The sequence below is a fragment of the Oncorhynchus keta genome, chromosome 30 (assembly GCF_023373465.1).
Source record: "Oncorhynchus keta strain PuntledgeMale-10-30-2019 chromosome 30, Oket_V2, whole genome shotgun sequence".
NCBI classification, from domain to species: Eukaryota; Metazoa; Chordata; class Actinopteri; order Salmoniformes; family Salmonidae; genus Oncorhynchus; species Oncorhynchus keta.
In genome coordinates, this window is record NC_068450.1 from 29,757,018 (window position 1) to 29,776,165 (window position 19,148).

At 45.9% G+C, this 19,148-nt stretch overlaps 1 protein-coding gene across 50 annotated transcripts in view; it reads left to right on the top strand.

Moving 5' to 3' along the window:
• The window catches only part of LOC118363373 (bifunctional heparan sulfate N-deacetylase/N-sulfotransferase 1-like), an 83,484-nt gene that overhangs the window by 43,266 nt on the left and 21,070 nt on the right, over positions 1–19,148 (top strand). For all 50 annotated transcript variants that reach the window (XM_052488120.1, XM_052488147.1, XM_052488124.1 and 47 more), the window contains exon 3: positions 17,153–18,236. In XM_052488120.1, coding sequence (XP_052344080.1) covers positions 17,685–18,236 — 552 coding nt within the window. In that variant the 5' untranslated portion in view covers positions 17,153–17,684. The remainder of the gene's footprint in view (positions 1–17,152; positions 18,237–19,148) is intronic.

Genomic DNA, 19,148 nt, shown 5'->3' on the forward strand with positions numbered 1-19,148 from the left:
AAGACACCTGTCCACAACCTCAAACAGTCACACTCCAAACTCCACTATGGCCAAGACCAAAGAGCTGTCAAAGGACACTAGAAACAAAATTGTAGACCTGCACCAGGCTGGGAAGACTGAATCTGCAATAGGTAAGCAGCTTGTTTTGAAGAAATCAACTGTGGGAGCAATTATTAGTAAATGGAAGACATACAAGACCACTGATAATCTCCCTCGATCTGGGGCACCACGCAAGATCTCACCTCATGGGGTCAAAATGTTCACAAGAACGGTGAGCAAAAATCCCAGAACCACACGGGGGGACCTAGTGAATGACCTGCAAAGAGCTGGGACCATAGTAACAAAGCCTACCATCCTTAACACACTACGCCGCCAGGGACTCAAATCCTGCACTGCCAGATGTGTCCCCCTGCTTAAGCCAGTACATGTCCAGGCCCGTCTGAAGTTTGCTAGAGAGCATTTGGATGATCCAGAAGAAGATTGGGAGAATGTCATATGGTCAGATGAAACCAAAATATAACTTTTTGGTAAAAACTCAACTCGTCGTGTTTGGAGGACAAAGAATGCTGAGTTGCATCCAAAGAACACCATACCTACTGTGAAGCATGGGGGTGGAAACATCATGCTTTGAGGCTGTTTTCTGCAAAGGGACCAGGACGACTGATCCGTGTAAAGGAAAGAATGAATGGGGCCATGTATCGTGAGATTTTGAGTGAAAACCTCCTTCCATCAGCAAGGGCATTGAAGATGAAACGTGGCTGGGTCTTTCAGCATGACAATGATCCCAAACACACTGCCCGGGCAACGAAGGAGTGGCTTCGTAAGAAGCATCTCAAGGTCCTGGAGTGGCCTAGCCAGTCTCCAGATCTCAACCCCATAGAAAATCTTTGGAGGGAGTTGAAAGTCCGTGTTGCCCAGCAACAGCCCCAAAACATCACTGCTCTAGAGGAGATCTGCATGAAGGAATGGGCCAAAATATCAGCAACATTGTGTGAAAACCTTGTGAAGACTTACAGAAAACATTTGACCTCTGTCATTGCCAACATAGGGTATTTAACAAAGTATTGAGATAAACTTTAGTTATTGACCAAATACTTATTTTTGCAAATAAATTCATTAAAAATCCCACAATGTGATTTTCTGGATTTTTTTTCTCATTTTGTCTGTCATAGTTGAAGTGTACAGGCCTCTCCTCTTTTTAAGTGGGAGAACTTGCACAATTAGTGGCTGACTAAAGACTTTTTTGCCCCACTGTATATTACACACCATTATCTTAACATGGACATTATCTTAGCATCTTTTATTCAGTAAGAAACATGAACATTTAGTAATATTAGATATAATCTTGGGTCATTACAGTAAGTCAACTCTTACTGTCTGTGTCAATTAATCAATCAGGCAATACACAACCCAATCACCCAATGTTAGGCAGACTGCTGGGTCTTATTAAGCCCTTTTAATCAATATACACTTCCTTTCTTCTAAGGTGCTAGTCGTTAGCTTTAGAGATCCAGCTCCACAAACCCAGAGACCAGGATGTATTGATCCTCTGTTCTGATTGGAACTTCCCATCAGGAGTGGGGGAAGATGGGGGAGGTGGTAGTCAGGGTCACAGACTGGCTCTTACAGGGTAGATTATCTCTCTCTCTCCCGCTCTTTCGCTCTCTCTCTCTTTCTCGCTCTCTTTCTCACTTTTTCTCTTCCTCGCTCTCACTCTTTCTTTCTTTTTCTTTCTCTCTCTTTTTCTTTCTTTTTCTTTCTCTCGCTTTCTCTCTTTCTTTCTCTCTCTCGGGCTCTTTCCTTCCCCAATTCTGTTATTTTACCACAGCTGTCGCAGGCAGCAGGAGAGAACATGGCTGTGTGTGTGTGTGTGTGGCGAAACAAATGGGAAATCTGTTACATTGAGTTTACGGTGACCATTTGTGGCTGAACTGGCGTTAGCAGGTGGTGGCATGTCACGTATGTGATGCCAGAGACCGGTTTCACATTTGACACAGCACTGCTGCTGTGTGTGTGTGTGATTTGTTGCCCCTAACTTCCCCTCTTTCGCATACACTCACCATTAAACTGTCAAACGGTGTGAATGCGCTGCTGCCACTGGAACTTAATTCAGAACTGTGACAGTCAGGCTTCCCCAGAACTGTGACAGTCAGGCTTCCCCAGAACTGACAGCGAAAATCAGTGAGCCACACACACACCCATCCACCCAAAGACAAGCTGATATATAGTTTGAATTCCAAAAGCGTTCTGTTCCAGTCACACACACACACCGGGCAGACAACAACGTAGCCTGTCCCTGACTGCCTGCATCTCTCAGCTCCACTACTGTGAGAGGGGAGGAGGAGAGGGGAGGAGGAGACATGAGGAGGGGAGGAGGAGAAGAAATTCATGTGTGATGGCAGGGTACAGTGTTTAATAGTCACATGTACAGGGTTACAGGTGTGATGGCAGGGTACAGTGTTTAATAGTCACATGTACAGGGTTACAGGTGTGATGGCAGGGTACAGTGTTTAATAGTCACATGTACAGGGTTACAGGTGTGATGGCAGGGTACAGTGTTTAATAGTCACATGTACAGGGTTACAGGTGTGATGGCAGGGTTACAGGTGTGATGGTAGGGTACAGTGTTTAATAGTCACATGTACAGGGTTACAGGTGTGATGGCAGGGTACAGTGTTTAATAGTCACATGTACAGGGTTACAGGTGTGATGGCAGGGTACAGTGTTTAATAGTCACATGTACAGGGTTACAGGTGTGATGGCAGGGTACAGTGTTTAATAGTCACATGTACAGGGTTACAGGTGTGACTGCAGGGTACAGTGTTTATTAGTCACATGTACAGGGTTACAGGTGTGATGGCAGGGTACAGTGTTTAATAGTCACATGTACAGGGTTACAGGTGTGATGGCAGGGTACAGTGTTTAATAGTCACATGTACAGGGTTACAGGTGTGATGGCAGGGTTACAGGTGTGATGGCAGGGTACAGTGTTTATTAGTCACATGTACAGGGTTACAGGTGTGATGGCAGGGTACAGTGTTTAATAGTCACATGTACAGGGTTACAGGTGTGATGGCAGGGTACAGTGTTTAATAGTCACATGTACAGGGTACAGTGTTTAATAGTCACATGTACAGGGTTACAGGTGTGATGGCAGGGTACAGTGTTTAATAGTCACATGTACAGGGTTACAGGTGTGACTGCAGGGTACAGTGTTTAATAGTCACATGTACAGGGTTACAGGTGTGATGGCAGGGTACAGTGTTTAATAGTCACATGTACAGGGTTACAGGTGTGATGGCAGGGTACAGTGTTTAATAGTCACATGTACAGGGTTACAGGTGTGATGGCAGGGTACAGTGTTTAATAGTCACATGTACAGGGTTACAGGTGTGATGGCAGGGTACAGTGTTTAATAGTCACATGTACAGGGTTACAGGTGTGATGGCAGGGTACAGTGTTTAATAGTCACATGTACAGGGTTACAGGTGTGATGGCAGGGTACAGTGTTTAATAGTCACATGTACAGGGTTACAGGTGTGATGGCAGGGTACAGTGAAAATCTTAAACTCCGAGCCCCAACATGCAGAAGTAAGTGAAATAAAATAATGAAAATGGTAATGAAAGTCAACAAGGTAACTAGAAATGGCACTATATACATTGTCACAACTGTAGCAGTGATGAATAAATACATGTCCAATACCATAGGGAGAGATTGGGGGGAGGGGGCAGGACAAAGAATGTCGTGGGAGACACAGGTCAGTTACCGTTGAAGGTGTGGGTAAGTTCAGTGTGCAGTGCAATGGCGATTGCATTGTCTGTGGTTCTGTCAGGGCGGTAGGCGAATTGGGGAGGGTTGATTGTGGCGGGAGGGAGGAGGTGATATGGTCTTTTTGACTTTCAAAGCACTTCATGATGACGGGACATACAGGTCAGTAGTCATTCAGTTCAGTTTCTTTCCCTTTCTTGGACACGTGGATGATAGTGGACATCTTGAAGAAGGTGGGTATAAACGGCCTGAGGTTGGGAGAGATTGAAAATGTCAAAGAACACAACAGCCAGCTGGTCTTCACATGCACACAGCCTTGCAAAGGGCTAACGCGTTTCAATGACTTCCACGTTGTCATCGGGGGCTCTCCTCAGTAGCTCATTGTGCTCGAATCGTGATTAAAAGGTGTTTAGCTCCTCCGGAAGGGTGGCGTTGCTGACCATGATGTGGCTGGCTTTCTTTTAGCAATCCGTGATCGTTTGGAGCCCCTGTCACATACGCCTTGTGTCCGACCCGCTGAATTGCTCCTCCACTTTGTCCCTATGTTATGGCATCTTGATCGATCTGCATAGGACGTATTTGTACTGTTTAACCAAACTATTGTCCCCCCGTCACCTTGCCATGTTTATAAGCAGCATCTCTCTCTCAGTTTTCCTACAAGGCTGTTATCAATCCACGGTTCTTGATTCGGGTACGTTTTGAAAGATACTATCAGTATCACGTCGTCTATGAATTTTTTGGATGAATCCGGTGTCTGAGTCGGCGTGTTCATCAATATTATCTTCACAAGTGTCCCAGAACATATTCCAGTCCAAGAGTGTGAATTTTGATTGGTTGGACCAATGCTGTACAGACCACCGGAACTTCCCTCTTGAGTCTTTGTTTGTAGGTGGGGAGAAGCAAGATTGAGTCATGGGGAGGGGAGACAAGAGGCGACAAGAGAAGGGATAGGAGAGGAGACGAGGGATAGGAACAGTGAAGGGTAGAAATGGAGGGAGGCAGGGTAACAGATAGACCCATCATCTCCCTAACATCTCTCACCTAGGGCTGGGAGCATCCATGAGGGGCTGGCTGTGCGATAGCAGGGGACTGGGAGGGTGGAGAGTCTGGGAGAGACTGTATGGGGTTGGCTGGGGACGGGGCAGAGACTGCAGAGAGTGACTTGGGCTGGGAAGGTAGGACAGCTGGCTGAGTCTGTGGGTGTAAAGGCAGATGGATGACAGGGCTAGGTAGGTTTTTCTTCCATAGAGTAGTGAGTAACATCAGACCATTCACAGTCATGAGGGCACAGAGTTCTGTCTTCTGTTTTTGCAAACCATGACTAATGTCTATATAGATTGTTATTCTGTATCCAGCCAGGCCAATCTGCTGTTGTTGATTAGACTCTGAAAGCACGCTGATGAGGATTCTGAATGCCTCCCCATCCTCACTAGCTAGTGGAAAATCCCATTCGTTTGATCTGGCTGAGCCAAAATATGGGCGGCGCAGCATAATACCATCTCTCCCTCTCTAACTCTCTTATGCCAGCTATTCTTCCTTACTGCGGTATTCCCATGGGAACCTTCTTTCGGCTGCATGAATCACAGGCACATCTGTACAGCTGCTTTCCTTTGTCTTATCTGGACTTGAGAGAGAGGGGTGGTGGGTGGAGAGAGGGGCGTGGGGGGAGTCTTGATCCCTTGAGGGTGATAATGCTCTGGTACCTGACACCCAGCCAGGCAGGCTCTTCAATCTAGCTCATCATTTCATGAGCAGCTATTGTAGTGTTGCATATCACTGTCTGATCAGCCATTAGAGCCAGTGTTTCCCCTCGGCCCACAGATTGTTTGGGCCAGATTGTGGGAGGAGGCCAGGAGGATGGCCGTGATGGTGATCTGGAGCCTGTGTTTCAGAAGCCTTGTTTTTGTTTTGGCACACCCTCTATGGCTGCTAATTGCTCTTTTGACCAATCACATCAGATCTTTTCCAGAGTTGATCTGAGTGGTCAAAAGATCAATGGCTATGTAAACCGCCTATGTGGTTTCTATTGTTTCTGGCAGCATTGGCATGTGTATTTTCTATTGTTTCTGGCAGGTTTGGCATGTGTATTTTCTATTGTTTCTGGCAGGTTTGGCATGTGTATTTTCTATTGTTTCTGGCAGGTTTGGCATGTGTATTTTCTATTGTTCCTGGCAGGTTTGGCATGTGTATTTTCTATTGTTCCTGGCAGATTTGGCATGTGTATTTTCTATTGTTTCTGGCAGGTTGGCATGTGTATTTTCTATTGTTTCTGGCAGGTTTGGCATGTGTATTTTCTATTGTTCCTGGCAGGTTTGGCATGTGTATTTTCTATTGTTCCTGGCAGATTTGTCATGTGTATTTTCTATTGTTCCTGGCAGGTTGGCATGTGTATTTTCTATTGTTTCTGGCAGGTTGGCATGTGTATTTTCTATTGTTTCTGGCAGGTTTGGCATATGTATTTTCTATTGTTTCTGGCAGATTTGGCATGTGTATTTTCTATTGTTCCTGGCAGGTTTGGCATGTGTATTTTCTATTGTTCCTGGCAGGTTTGGCATGTGTATTTTCTATTGTTCCTGGCAGATTTGGCATGTGTATTTTCTATTGTTTCTGGAAGGTTGGCATGTGTATTTTCTATTGTTTCTGGCAGGTTGGCATGTGTATTTTCTATTGTTCCTGGCAGGTTTGGCGTGTTTATTTTCTATTGTTCCTGGCAGGTTTGGCGTGTTTATTTTCTATTGTGTCTGGCAGGTTTGGCGTGTTTATTTTCTATTGTTTCTGGCAGGTTGGCATGTTTACTTTCTATTGTGTCTGGCAGGTTGGCATGTTTATTTTCTATTGTGTCTGGCAGGTTGGCATGTTTATTTTATATTGTGTATGGCAGGTTGGCATGTTTATTTTCTATTGTGTCTGGCAGGTTGGCATGTTTATTTTCTATTGTGTCTGGCAGGTGTATTTTCTATTGTTTCTGGCAGGTTGACAAGTTTATTTTCTATTGTTTCTGGCAGGTTGACAAGTTTATATTCTATTGTTTCTGGCAGGTTTGGCATGTATATTTTCTATTGTTTCTGACAGGTTTGGCATGTGTATATTTTATTGTTTCACCATATATATTATAAATGGGTTACTTCAAATGAGTTCACATGATATTCTATATTGTGTCAGTGCACATTAGTGTTATGCTACCGTGGGTCGAAATGATCTATAGTCCATAGGAGAGATTCAGTTCTTGGACTCAAATCCATAGCATCTGTTTCGCAAAAGGATAGCTGTAAAAATATAACGTCACCGAAGCACCGGCACACTCGCCAGTGACTTGCTAAGCTGATTTAGCTCGCGTGTCTTGCCTGCTCAATGTGCCTGCTGGGCACTGATTAACAGCATGTAGCTGGTGCTTTATCTATCATAGTTTGACATCTTGCTGATGAATGTTGTCAGAAATCAGTCCTGACAGCAGCCTACATACTGTCTGCGGAGTACTACTAGTTTTCCTTCCCATTCTTTTATTTGAGAAATACTGCACCAAACATCTTAGATGTAAAATTGCGCGATTAAAACCTCAACAAAAACGTCAATTTATTACAGGTTTACTGATTTATCTTTTTGAAGAAGTGGTACTACTGGCTATGTTGTTGCTATGTTGTCTCAAACGCGACAAACAACAGTAACTACCAGGGTACGATAACACAACCACATCAAACCACAGCCCCAAGACTGAAATCTCGTTTTTCATAATGAGCAACAGAATAACACATGGGGAATCCTGAGTTCACTCACTCCTTGAGACTGCTATCTCTTTCTCCCAATGGAAACTCATTGTATTGCTGCTGGCCCCAGTGTCCTTCAGTATTGTGTCCTGAGGTGGCAGTGGATAAACTATCTGAACAAACACTCCTGCCACTCACATTGATCCCAGGGTTTCTCGCTCATCTTTCCCTCTTTCTATCTCTCGCTCTTCCCAGCTCAACACACCACCACCAGATTCCACATGCACTCAATTCATATGAAAGCCACCCCTCATCCCCTTCTCTCCCTCTAACCCTGCCAAAACATGATAAATGACCACCATTGCTCCAACCCCCCTTCTGCGTTGCATCGGTTGTCTCAGGGACTACGATCTTATTTCCCTTCTTAGAAAAATCTAAAGTTAACCTCCACTTTTCCGTGCTTGTGTGCGTGCGCACGTGCATATTTATTCATTGCCCCAGGCCATCTTAATTTCCACACATTAACCTGTCGGTGACATCCACTCTATACACAGAAAACACTGTAGGATGAGTCTCTAAATGGGATACACAGTAGGATGAATCTATATATAGTTTACACCGTGGGATTAATATCAATACAGGATACATGGTAGAGTGAATGAATCTATATACAGGATACTATATAAATGATAATTTCCCCTTGATTGCTTAATCATAACTCAATATCCAACTGGAACGAATTTGAAATGAGTTGGCGCAGAGGGTGAGATTGGCCATAAAGAAGAAAAAGCAGATGCTCAAACCACATTTGGTCCCTTCATCAGATGTTGTGATCTTTAAGTGTATTCACTGATTCCCGTCTTACTGCTACTCTTTATCTCCCTGTCCTGTAGCAGCCAATGTAACCTTTGATCTGTTCTGTTATTGAACTCGCTCGGAGCACTTACAAGGTTGCCTTTTTCCCAATGTCGAATGGACCAATGTATTTTACATTGAGTCTTCATGTCTGATATAGTGAATGTACATGTCTATATGTATTTTACATTGAGTCTTCATGTCTGATATAGTGAATGTACATGTCTCTATGTAGCCGTAGAGGCCGACTGGGCAGGGGTGGCAATTTGTCTTATACCAGTGGGGGGGGTGGTGGTTGGTAAAGTTAAAGCTGTTCATTTATCTTTTTCTCCTGTAGTGTGTGGGAATAAAATGCCGTCTGCTTTTCCCAGAGCGTCGTAATCCATTTCACATGTTCCCGATCGCCTCAGATCCTCCGTAGCTGCAGTGAGGCGCGGCAGTATCGGAGATCCCACATTCGTAATGTAGAGAAGCTGGTTTTTCAGGCCATCTGAGTGGAGAAGACCCATACATATTTAACCTTCTTTCTCCCCCATGTTTTTATTCATCTCAGCCCTAATCGGCTCTCCACATTCTGAATGCTATTATACTGTGCCTGCTGCAGTTAGCTTCAAGCTGGGGATCTCTGGACCAGATACCATCAGATACAATCACATCAGTTGAGCTGATGTGGTTACATTATCGGGGCTAGAAATGGGGGCTTTGTCCACCCCTGAATATGCAGGTAGTCTACAGAAATGGCCTCATTCGGTCTAATTTCTTTCCTAGAACACACCTTTTCACTGTCTTCTTAGTCATAATTGCTCTTAGGGATGGTGTGTGCTCTGGGCTCTGACAGTGAACTTCCAGATCAGCCCAAGCACTCTGTCCCATTACCTCGTTGCTGAATAACAATGCAATCATTTCAGTAACTACAGGGCCAGGACTGGGGTCTGCAGAATTGGGGGCCCGGAGTCATAAATGGAAGGAAGGGCCATTTGAGGAAAAACGTTTTAGTTATTTTCCTTGGTGAAATTGCCTCAGTCTTGGGGAAAGAAATTGAGGCGCTGCAACATTCTGTGATAATTCAGTGGCGGTTTGTAGGAGGAGGAGGTCGGTCTGAAAGTCACTTTCCCTGATAATTAGAACGATACAAAACTGCATTTTCTCTCCTTTCCGGCTTCGACTCCTCTGTCCTTCACAGTCGTGAAATGAATCGATGAGAGAAGTCAGTTTAAAGGTTTGCCGTGCCTCTAAATGAGACGCCGCCTGTTCTGTACATTCACATGGGCTGAGGGAGAAGAGGAGCAGGAGAGAGAGAAACCGTCACAGTAAATTCTTCACACTTTTTTCACGGCCTAAGCTTTTAATCGCTGGAGCCACAAGGATGCATGAAATGAAATTAGAATTTCAGATCTATTGATCCTGTATTGACGGATAGCAATGGGGGGCTTAGGCCAGACGAATGGAACTGTCGCTGGATCTGAAATACAAACTGTCTAAGAAAATGAGTTTCTGTTTGCATTTCCATGTGTGCATGTTGTTTTTAGCTTTAGGCATCGCACGGCAAAGGGGAATTTTCACTTTCTTTTGAAGTCCCTAATCTTCTACAGGAGAGAAAGGACAGGATGAATGCACATTGTGATATATAGTTTAGCTGTAAGATGTTCCGCTACTTTCTGACAGGGACATCTGACTGCTGTAAAAAAACAAAGCTACAATCAGTGGTCAGTAGAACCGCAGCCTCCCTATTATGTACATGCTACAGACTCTGTGAAGAGGTCTGTACTTGAATGGCGCAGGTGGTAATGTGCTCACCCCATAACTGCAGTCGCTGGTTCTAATCCTGCACTGTCCAGTTTGGCACGGTGCTGCTGTGTGTGTGTTTATGTTTTTGGCAAAAAATGACTTGTGAGTATTGTATGAGCATTTCCTGTTCTAAGTGATCCCTTCATCCTTATGCAGTTTATACTATAAGAAACGACAACAAGCCCCCATTAGTTCCATTGGCATAACACACAGCCTCATTCCCTCCAGAACAGAGTTACCATGCTGTTGCCACTTTGTGTCGTTACCATGGAGAGTGTGCGGTTGCCAAGGTACTTGTAAAAGGAACACTGAGGGTCATCATTTATTTCTGTCAGTAAGGAGGGGGAGGTAGGGGGCATGAGAAGAGAGGGCCACCTTCCTCCCAAAACAATACCTTCCTCAAAAAGGGGCACCTCTGGGGAGGGAGAGAGCGAGAGATGCCAATAAAGCCCTGAAATTAATCATTTAATTGAGAGAGATGCCTGCCTGCATATGGCCAACCTTAGTGATGTTTATCTGTGGAGTTGTTACAGCTGAGGCCCAGACCAGGCCCACACTCTGTTACCCCCCCATCTCTTCATTCATCTGGTGCCCAGTAGAATGGTAGTGCTGTGGGTTTGACTGACCACCCACCTAGAGGCTAAACACTACAGTACTCAGCCTTGTCTGTCATGTGCTATGTTTTTTTTACCCACTGTATTCTCCGTTAATCCCAAGCTAATATTGGGGAAAATATGTTATTTTCGGTTTTGAACACTTCGTCAATTTGACATTGACTGCATCGGGCCTCCCGGGAGGCGCAGTGGTTAAGGGCGCTGTACTGCAGCGCCAGCTGTGCCATCAGAGACTCTGGGTTCGCGCCCAGGCTCTGTCATAACCGACCGCGACTGGGAGGTCCATGGCCCAGCGTCGTCCGGGTTAGGGAGGGCTTGGTCGGTAGGGATGTCCTTGTCTCATCGCGCACCAGCGACTCCCGTGGCGGGGTTGCCAGGTGCACGGTGTTTCCTCCGACACATTGGTGCGGCTGGCTTCCGGGTTGGATGCGCACTGTGTTAAGAAGCAGTGCGGCTTGGTTGGGTTGTGTATCGGAGGACGCATGACTTTCAACCTTCGTCTCTCCCGAGCCCGTACGGGAGTTGCAGCGATGAGACAAGATAGTAGCTACTACAACAATTGGATACCACAAAATTGGGGAGAAAAAGGGGTAAAAATAAAAAGACATTGACTGCATCACGTTTCTCTTGCTCTGGCTCTCTTGTTTCACTCAATCTTGTCTCACTCTCTTGTCCCACTCAATCTTGTCTCACTCTCTTGTCCCACTCAATCTTGTCTCACTCTCTCTCTTGTCTCACTCTCTTGCTTTGTCTCATTCACTCTTTTCTCTGTCTCTCTTGTCTCACTCTTGTCTCGATCTCTCTTGTCTGACTCTCTTGTCTCACTCAATCTTGTCTCACTCAATATTGTCTCACTCTCTCTCGTCTCTGTCTCTCGTCTCACTCACTCTTGGCTCTGTCTCTCTTGTCTCACTCTCTCTTGCTTTGTCTCACTCTTGTCTTACTTTCTCTTGTCTCACTCTCTCTGCACCCCCCCGTCTGTGTATGTTCCCTCATATGGTACCTCCCTCCATCCACACAGCCAATTACAACCCTCATATTCACTTTGAGCTCTAGCTGTCAAAGAGCTTGAAAAGGTTAGCTATCAAATACGAAAACGTGTTAGTCTCAGTCTGTCTACCTCTCTACCTGTCTACCTCTCTACCTGTCCTCTCTATGCATGATTAAGGAGAGGAAGGACTGATTCATCCTCTGAGAGATCCTCTGAGAGAGAGACTTTTTATTTGCATTTTTTTATTTTATTAATATCACAGTGCAGTTAACACAAAACTATCACTAACAGGTCCTGAGACTATCATCTTAAAGGCCAAAAACTGTTTTGAACAAATACCTAATGGAACAATGCTGTGAGGAGGTAGGTCAGTAAGAGGAGATGTGCATATTTACAATGATTTGCTACGGATATAAAGCGCTCCGCACGTCATTGTCGGTAATAGTTGGGAAAATGACAGGGAATACTTTGAGAAGTTAAATGAGAAGGTGATGAAATCCAAACTTTGTGAGGCAGAGATGAGCTACAGTGGCAGTACAGGTGCAATGCTGAAAGAGAGGCACCGGGAGACCCAACCCGTTTTTGGCAGCAGTGCAATAAGGGATCGAGTGAGAAAATCACAGTGCTAATTACAGAAATGATTGCAGTTTATATGCAGCCATTGTCAGTGGTAAAGGATGTCGGCTTCACTGCCCTGTTGGCATAGCTAGAACCAGGCTACGAGATACCATGTTGAAAAACCGTCACGGCCCTGATGGAGATATTGTAGAATAATTGCTCTGCAAATACAATTCATGAGCTCTCAAACAACATGCGTGGTGTTAACAACCATTTTTGAACATCTATGAACATGCTGTCATACATCACTGCAACAAACCATCACATCGATGACAAATGGGACATGAAGTCTCATGTACTGAGAACATGTAAGAAAGGCACACAGTCAACATAAAACGGCATTAATAGCATCGTTGCTGAGTGGCTGTGGGACAGCAGTAAGGTGAGCTGTCTAGTAACTAGCCAGGAATGTCGTAGATTTTATTTATTTTTATTTTATTTCACCTTTATTTAACCAGGTAGGCAAGTTGAGAACAAGTTCTCATTTACAATTGCGACCTGGCCAAGATAAAGCAAAGCAGTTCGACAGATACAACGACACAGGAGTAAAACAAACATACAGTCAATAATACAGTATAAACAAGTCTATATACAGTCTATATACAATGTGAGCAAATTAGGTGAGAAGGGAGGTAATGGCAAAAAAGGCCATGGTGGCAAAGTAAATACAATATAGCAAGTAAAACACTGGAATGGTAGTTTTGCAATGGAAGAATGTGCAAAGTAGAAATAAAAATAATGGGGTGGAAGCAAAATAAATAAATAAATTAAATACAGTTGGGAAAGAGGTAGTTGTTTGAGCTAAATTATAGGTGGGCTATGTACAGGTGCAGTAATCTGTAAGATGCTCTGACAGTTGGTGCTTAAAGCTAGTGAGGGAGATAAGTGTTTCCAGTTTCAGAGATTTTTGTAGTTCGTTCCAGTCATTGGCAGCAGAGAACTGGAAGGAGAGGCGGCCAAAGAAAGAATTGGTTTTGGGGGTGACTAGAGAGATATACCTGCTGGAGCGTGTGCTACAGGTGGGAGATGCTATGGTGACCAGCGAGCTGAGATAAGGGGGGACTTTACCTATCAGGGTCTTGTAGATGACATGGAGCCAGTGGGTTTGGCGACGAGTATGAAGCGAGGGCCAGCCAACGAGAGCGTACAGGTCGCAATGGTGGGTAGTATATGGGGCTTTGGTGACAAAACGGATTGCACTGTGATAGACTGCATCCAATTTTTTGAGTAGGGTGTTGGAGGCTATTTTGTAAATGACATCGCCAAAGTCGAGGATTGGTAGGATGGTCAGTTTTACAAGGGTATGTTTGGCAGCATGAGTGAAGGATGCTTTGTTGCGAAATAGGAAGCCAATTCTAGATTTAACTTTGGATTGGAGATGTTTGATATGGGTCTGGAAGGAGAGTTTACAGTCTAACCAGACACCTAAGTATTTGTAGTTGTCCACGTATTCTAAGTCAGAGCCGTCCAGAGTAGTGATGTTGGACAGGCGGGTAGGTGCAGGTAGCGATCGGTTGAAGAGCATGCATTTAGTTTTACTTGTATTTAAGAGCAATTGGCGGCCACAGAAGGAGAGTTGTATGGCATTGAAGCTTGCCTGGAGGGTTGTTAACACAGTGTCCAAAGAAGGGCCGGAAGTATACAGAATGGTGTCGTCTGCGTAGAGGTGGATCAGGGACTCACCAGCAGCAAGAGCGACCTCATTGATGTATACAGAGAAGAGAGTCGGTCCAAGAATTGAACCCTGTGGCACCCCCATAGAGACTGCCAGAGGTCCGGACAGAGACCCAGAACTGCACTGCCCCCTAGCGGTCATATGTGACCATATCGGAATTTGGAATCCACTTAATTTGATTTGCTTTAAACATTTATATTCGAAAAAATAGCAGTTTAAACATAAATGTTTTGTTTGACATTTGTCACATCCCTGCTCTCCACCTCTCCGCTGCTCTCCACCTCTCCCCTGCTCTCCATCTCTCAGCTGCTCTCCCACCTCCCCGCTGCTCTCCACCTCTCCGCTGCTCTCCACCTCTCCGCTGCTCTCCACCTCTCCGCTGCTCTCCACCTCTCCCCTGCTCTCCCATCTCTCAGCTGCTCTTCCACCTCTCCGCTGCTCTCCACCTCTCAGCTGCTCTCCATCCCTCAGCTGCTCTCCACCTCTCAGCTGCTCTCCACCTCTCAGCTGCTCTCCCATCTCTCAGCTGCTCTCCCATCTCTCAGCTGCTCTCTACCTCTCCGCTGCTCTCTACCTCTCCGCTGCTCTCTACCTCTCCGCTGCTCTACACCTCTCCGGTGCTGTCCCACCTCTCCGGTGCTCTCTACCTCTCCGCTGCTCTACACCTCTCCGGTGCTGTCCCACCTCTCCGCTGCTCTCTACCTCTCCGCTGCTCTACACCTCTCCCGGTGCTGTCCCACCTCTCCGGTGCTGTCCCACCTCTCCGGTGCTGTCCCACCTCTCCGGTGCTGTCCCACCTCTCAGCTGCTCTCCCACCTCTCAGCTGCTCTACACCTCTCCGGTGCTGTCCCACCTCTCAGCTGCTCTCCCACCTCTCAGCTGCTCTACACCTCTCCGCTGCTCTACACCTCTCCGCTGCTCTCCCACCTCTCCGCTGCTCTCCACCTCTCCCCTGCTCTCCCACCTCTCCCCTGCTCTCCCACCTCTCCGCTGCTCTTGTGGAGAGAGGAGTAGGAAATACTGTTAGGGGAGATGGAGAGGGTTAGAACAGCCATCAGTCTTTGTTCTTCCGCTCAGTGTAAATGCAGCTCTGGTGTACCTAGCTACATATCGCTTCCCACTAGCCTACATTACAGTCTAATGCTTTCTTCTCCTCTCTCTCTCTCTCCCCCTCATACCCAAGGCCTCCAGCTTGTCTGTCTCTCTTTCTCTCTCTCTGTCCTTCCCCCTCTATATCCCTCTCTCTCTCCCCCCCATCCCTCTCTCTGATCTAATTGTAGTTCTTTGGCCCAGGCTGAAGGTCGACATTGGGGGGCAGTCATCACTGCTGAGAGTTGGCCAAGACCTACTGTAGATAGATGGCCAATACCTACTGTAGATAGATGGCCGAGACCTACTGTAGATAGATGGCCGAGACCTACTGTAGATAGATGGCCGAGACCTACTGTAGATAGATGAATAGATGGTCTTGTACTGCTGAACCTGCACCTGCTAACCTCTGTCACCACCATTGTTATCAGTGTCACGTCAGCCTTTGTATCCCTTCAGACCTTTGTCTTTAGATAACATTATATCATTAGTGTGATTTAATTAGCAAAACAATATTCTAAGAATATCGGCTGAGTAATATGTCGAACCTTCTATTAAAGCAGCAGAACCACCACCCACCTGAGAAAACCTTACTACTCTCTCGGAGCGACTCGTCCTCTGCTTTGCTTTTCAGCAGCCTCTGCGTTGTGCCGCAGCGGCTAATCTTGTTTTTCTATGCCGTGGCACGGACCCTGCTCCTGACAGAAGGAACGGGAGTCTTCAGCATAGCAGGGCTGTGTGTTTTTCTGTCTGATCTCGAGCGTTACTTTCTCTCCACACCCACCTCTTTTTAACAGCCTCTTTTTACGTTTAAAAACTCTGGTCCTCTGAAGGGAAATTTGGAAGCGGCTCAGTTGGAGGTGTGATATCCTCCACGGCAGCAGCACGACTCGGGAGGGAGATTTGGGCATCTTTGAAGATTGTGACTGAAGAAGGAATACCAGAGGGACTTTACAATAATGTATAGCCTAGTTCTCACAGTTGATTGTTTTGTATGGAGAGATTTGACGAATGTATCCATGGTATTCCACAGGGAATGCTATATGGAATGATGTTGAGCTTTCCTTCATGGAATACCATGAGGAATTCTATGCGGAACCATGGAATGATATCAGATATCTACTCATGTGTTGTGAAGTGTTATGCTTTGTGGTGTCCTGTAATAAACCTTTGATAATTCTCTCCCTTTAACACCTTTTGGATTGCATTATGAATGATATCGGCAAAATGCATGCGATAAGTGATTGGTATGGTCAGTGTCGATTCATTTCCAGTTTATCGTCCCAGTTCTACCGGAGTACATCAGTCAGTGGTAAATAATACACTTCTCTAGTAGTTCTTTCTCTATGAGAAATGATAATGGTTTTATGTAGGTGATTATTTTGCTTTTCTCACCTTTTTCAAACTTTTGAAACTGGGACTGTATCCTCAGAGATCAGAGCACGGTCAATAACAGCCAATAAGACACTGGTGTAATTTGATTGGGTTAATTAGCTTGCACATCCAACGCAGATGCAGTGTGATAGAGATATAAGTTCCCATTGGTTTCTGTCTGTCCCTGTCCGCTGGCTTCATTTCTTTTTGGGTTACGGTTTGGCTGCTTGTTTCTCTCCCCTCCCCTCTGATCATATGTGTGTTTGAGAGACAGGAGGTGAGTTTCCCCAAGGGCCATGGCTTCACTTTACATGCAACCACAGAGCCCTCTCTGAACAGACTGGCTTAGCAGCTCGCCTCCAGTTTCTTTTCTCTCGCTCGCTCTCTTTCTCCCTCTCTCTTTCTCTCTCTCCGTCTATCGATTGTGTGTGTGAGGGCCAAGGGTGGGGTGGTGTGTGTGTGTGTTGGGGGTTTTGGCAGCTCTAATAGCGTGTGTAGGTGAATGCAACGACTGCTTTTAAAATGAACTTTCAGAGGAGCACCGGCGCTGTATCCTACATCTCTCCCACACACGTAAACAAACAACAAATATGGCATGAGTGTGAGTTATGAAAAGGGAATGTGCTTTGCCCTCTTGTTTGATTTTTTTTATATTTCTTTCTTGTTTCATTCTAGGTCATAACCACAAACCATCCAGGAGAATGTTGCTATTGGGATGACCTTTGTGACCTCACCATTGCCCGCCCCCGTAAAGATCAACCACCAATCAGGAACCCTGAGGGATGTGGTTGGCTGGTTCCAGTGATGGACAGGTGACCAGCCAGACCTCTAGCTGCACCCTCCTGCTCTAATTCCCCCTCTCCTTCCCCCCTCCCCTCCCTCCCTGGCGTGCAGTGCCAGCTCCCCCCACCAGGACGGAGACCCCCCACATCTCTGCCATGGTGACATAATCAGCAACACAGCATGTGGGAGAACCAATATGGTGAAACCGTCTCATTTCTATCCCCAGTAGCTGCTCAAGCTGCTGCTGCTACTGTTACTGCTGTGGATTACGAACCAGAAGACTGGAAAAAACAACACTGACTTGGGACTGATTTATTTCTGCTAAGCCTACCCTAGGCTAGCCTACACTATCCTGTCCTACCCTACCCTACCAACAAGCCCGTTTCGGTCAGTAGTTCAGCCGGGTTAGGTGTTGGACGTGACGATGCTGGGATGTGTGTCCCGCCTGCGTCGGCTGGTCCGTCTTGTCCGCCACCTCCCCCTCCAGACCTCCCTGCTCCTCCTCTTCCTCTTCTGCACCGTCAGCGTCTTCGTCTCCGCGTACTTCCTGTACGGTGCAAAACAGGAGCTCGAGCACTCAGGAGGGGGCGTGGCTGGTGGCGAGGTGGCGTCGGCAGTCTACGATGACCTCCGGGTGAGCCCGTCGCGCCTGCTCCCATTGCGGGCGGTGTCTGGGGGGCCCGGGGGCGAAGGAGGGGTGAGGACAGACCCTGTGGTGCTGGTGTTTGTAGAGAGCCAGTACTCTCAGCTGGGCCAGGATATCGTGGCCATCCTGGAGTCGGGACGTTTCCGGTACCGGACGGAGATCTCTCCCGGTAAAGGGGACATGCCCACGTTAACTGATAAGGAGCACGGACGCTTCACGCTGGTCATCTATGAGAACATCCTGAAGTACGTTAACCTGGATGCCTGGAACAGAGAGCTGCTGGACAAGTACTGTGTGGAATACGGAGTGGGCATCATCGGCTTCTTTAAGGTCAGAGTCCGTAGTTGCTACATACATTTTTGGCCTTTTAGCTCTAGCCTATATTGTTATCAGATGATAACTCCACCGATAACCATTATTTAATAAATAGGATGAAAAAGGTAAATCACATGATCTGAACACGTTCTCATGCTGATCTGAACACGTTCTCATGCTGATCTGAACACGTTCTCATGCTGATCTGAACACGTTCTCATGCTGATCTGAACACGTTCTCATGCTGATCTGAACACGTTCTCATGCTGATCTGAACACGTTCTCATGCTGATCTGAACACGTTCTCATGCTGATCTGAACACGTTCTCATGCTGATCTGAACACGTTCTCATGCTGATCCGAACAGGTTCTCATGCTGATCCGAACAGGTTCTCATGCTGATCCGAAACACGTTCTCATGCTGATCCGAAACACGTTCTCATGCTGGTCCCAACACATTCTCATGCTGGTCCCAACACATTCTCATGCTGGTCCCAACACATTCTCATGCTGGTCCCAACACGTTCTCATGCTGGTCCCAACACAATCTCATGCTGATCCCAACACAATCTCATGATTTCATTCATTTCACAATATAAGAAATCAACATTTTAGATATTTCTTGGACAATTGACATTTTGGATGGAAATTTGAAAACTGTGTGGAAAAAAATAAGTATTTTTCATTTCCCTAAACCATTATATCGGCAGATACTGTATATTGGTATCGGTAAGTGTTGTCCCCCAAATATCGGTATCGGACAAACAAAAAACAAATCAGTTAGCTCTATAAATGAATGATATATATCCACTGATTGGTGAAGAGTATACAATTGAAGTCATAAGTTAACATACACCTTAGCCAAATACATTTAAACTCAGTTTTTCACAATTCCTAACATTTAATCAGTTAGGATCACCACTTTAT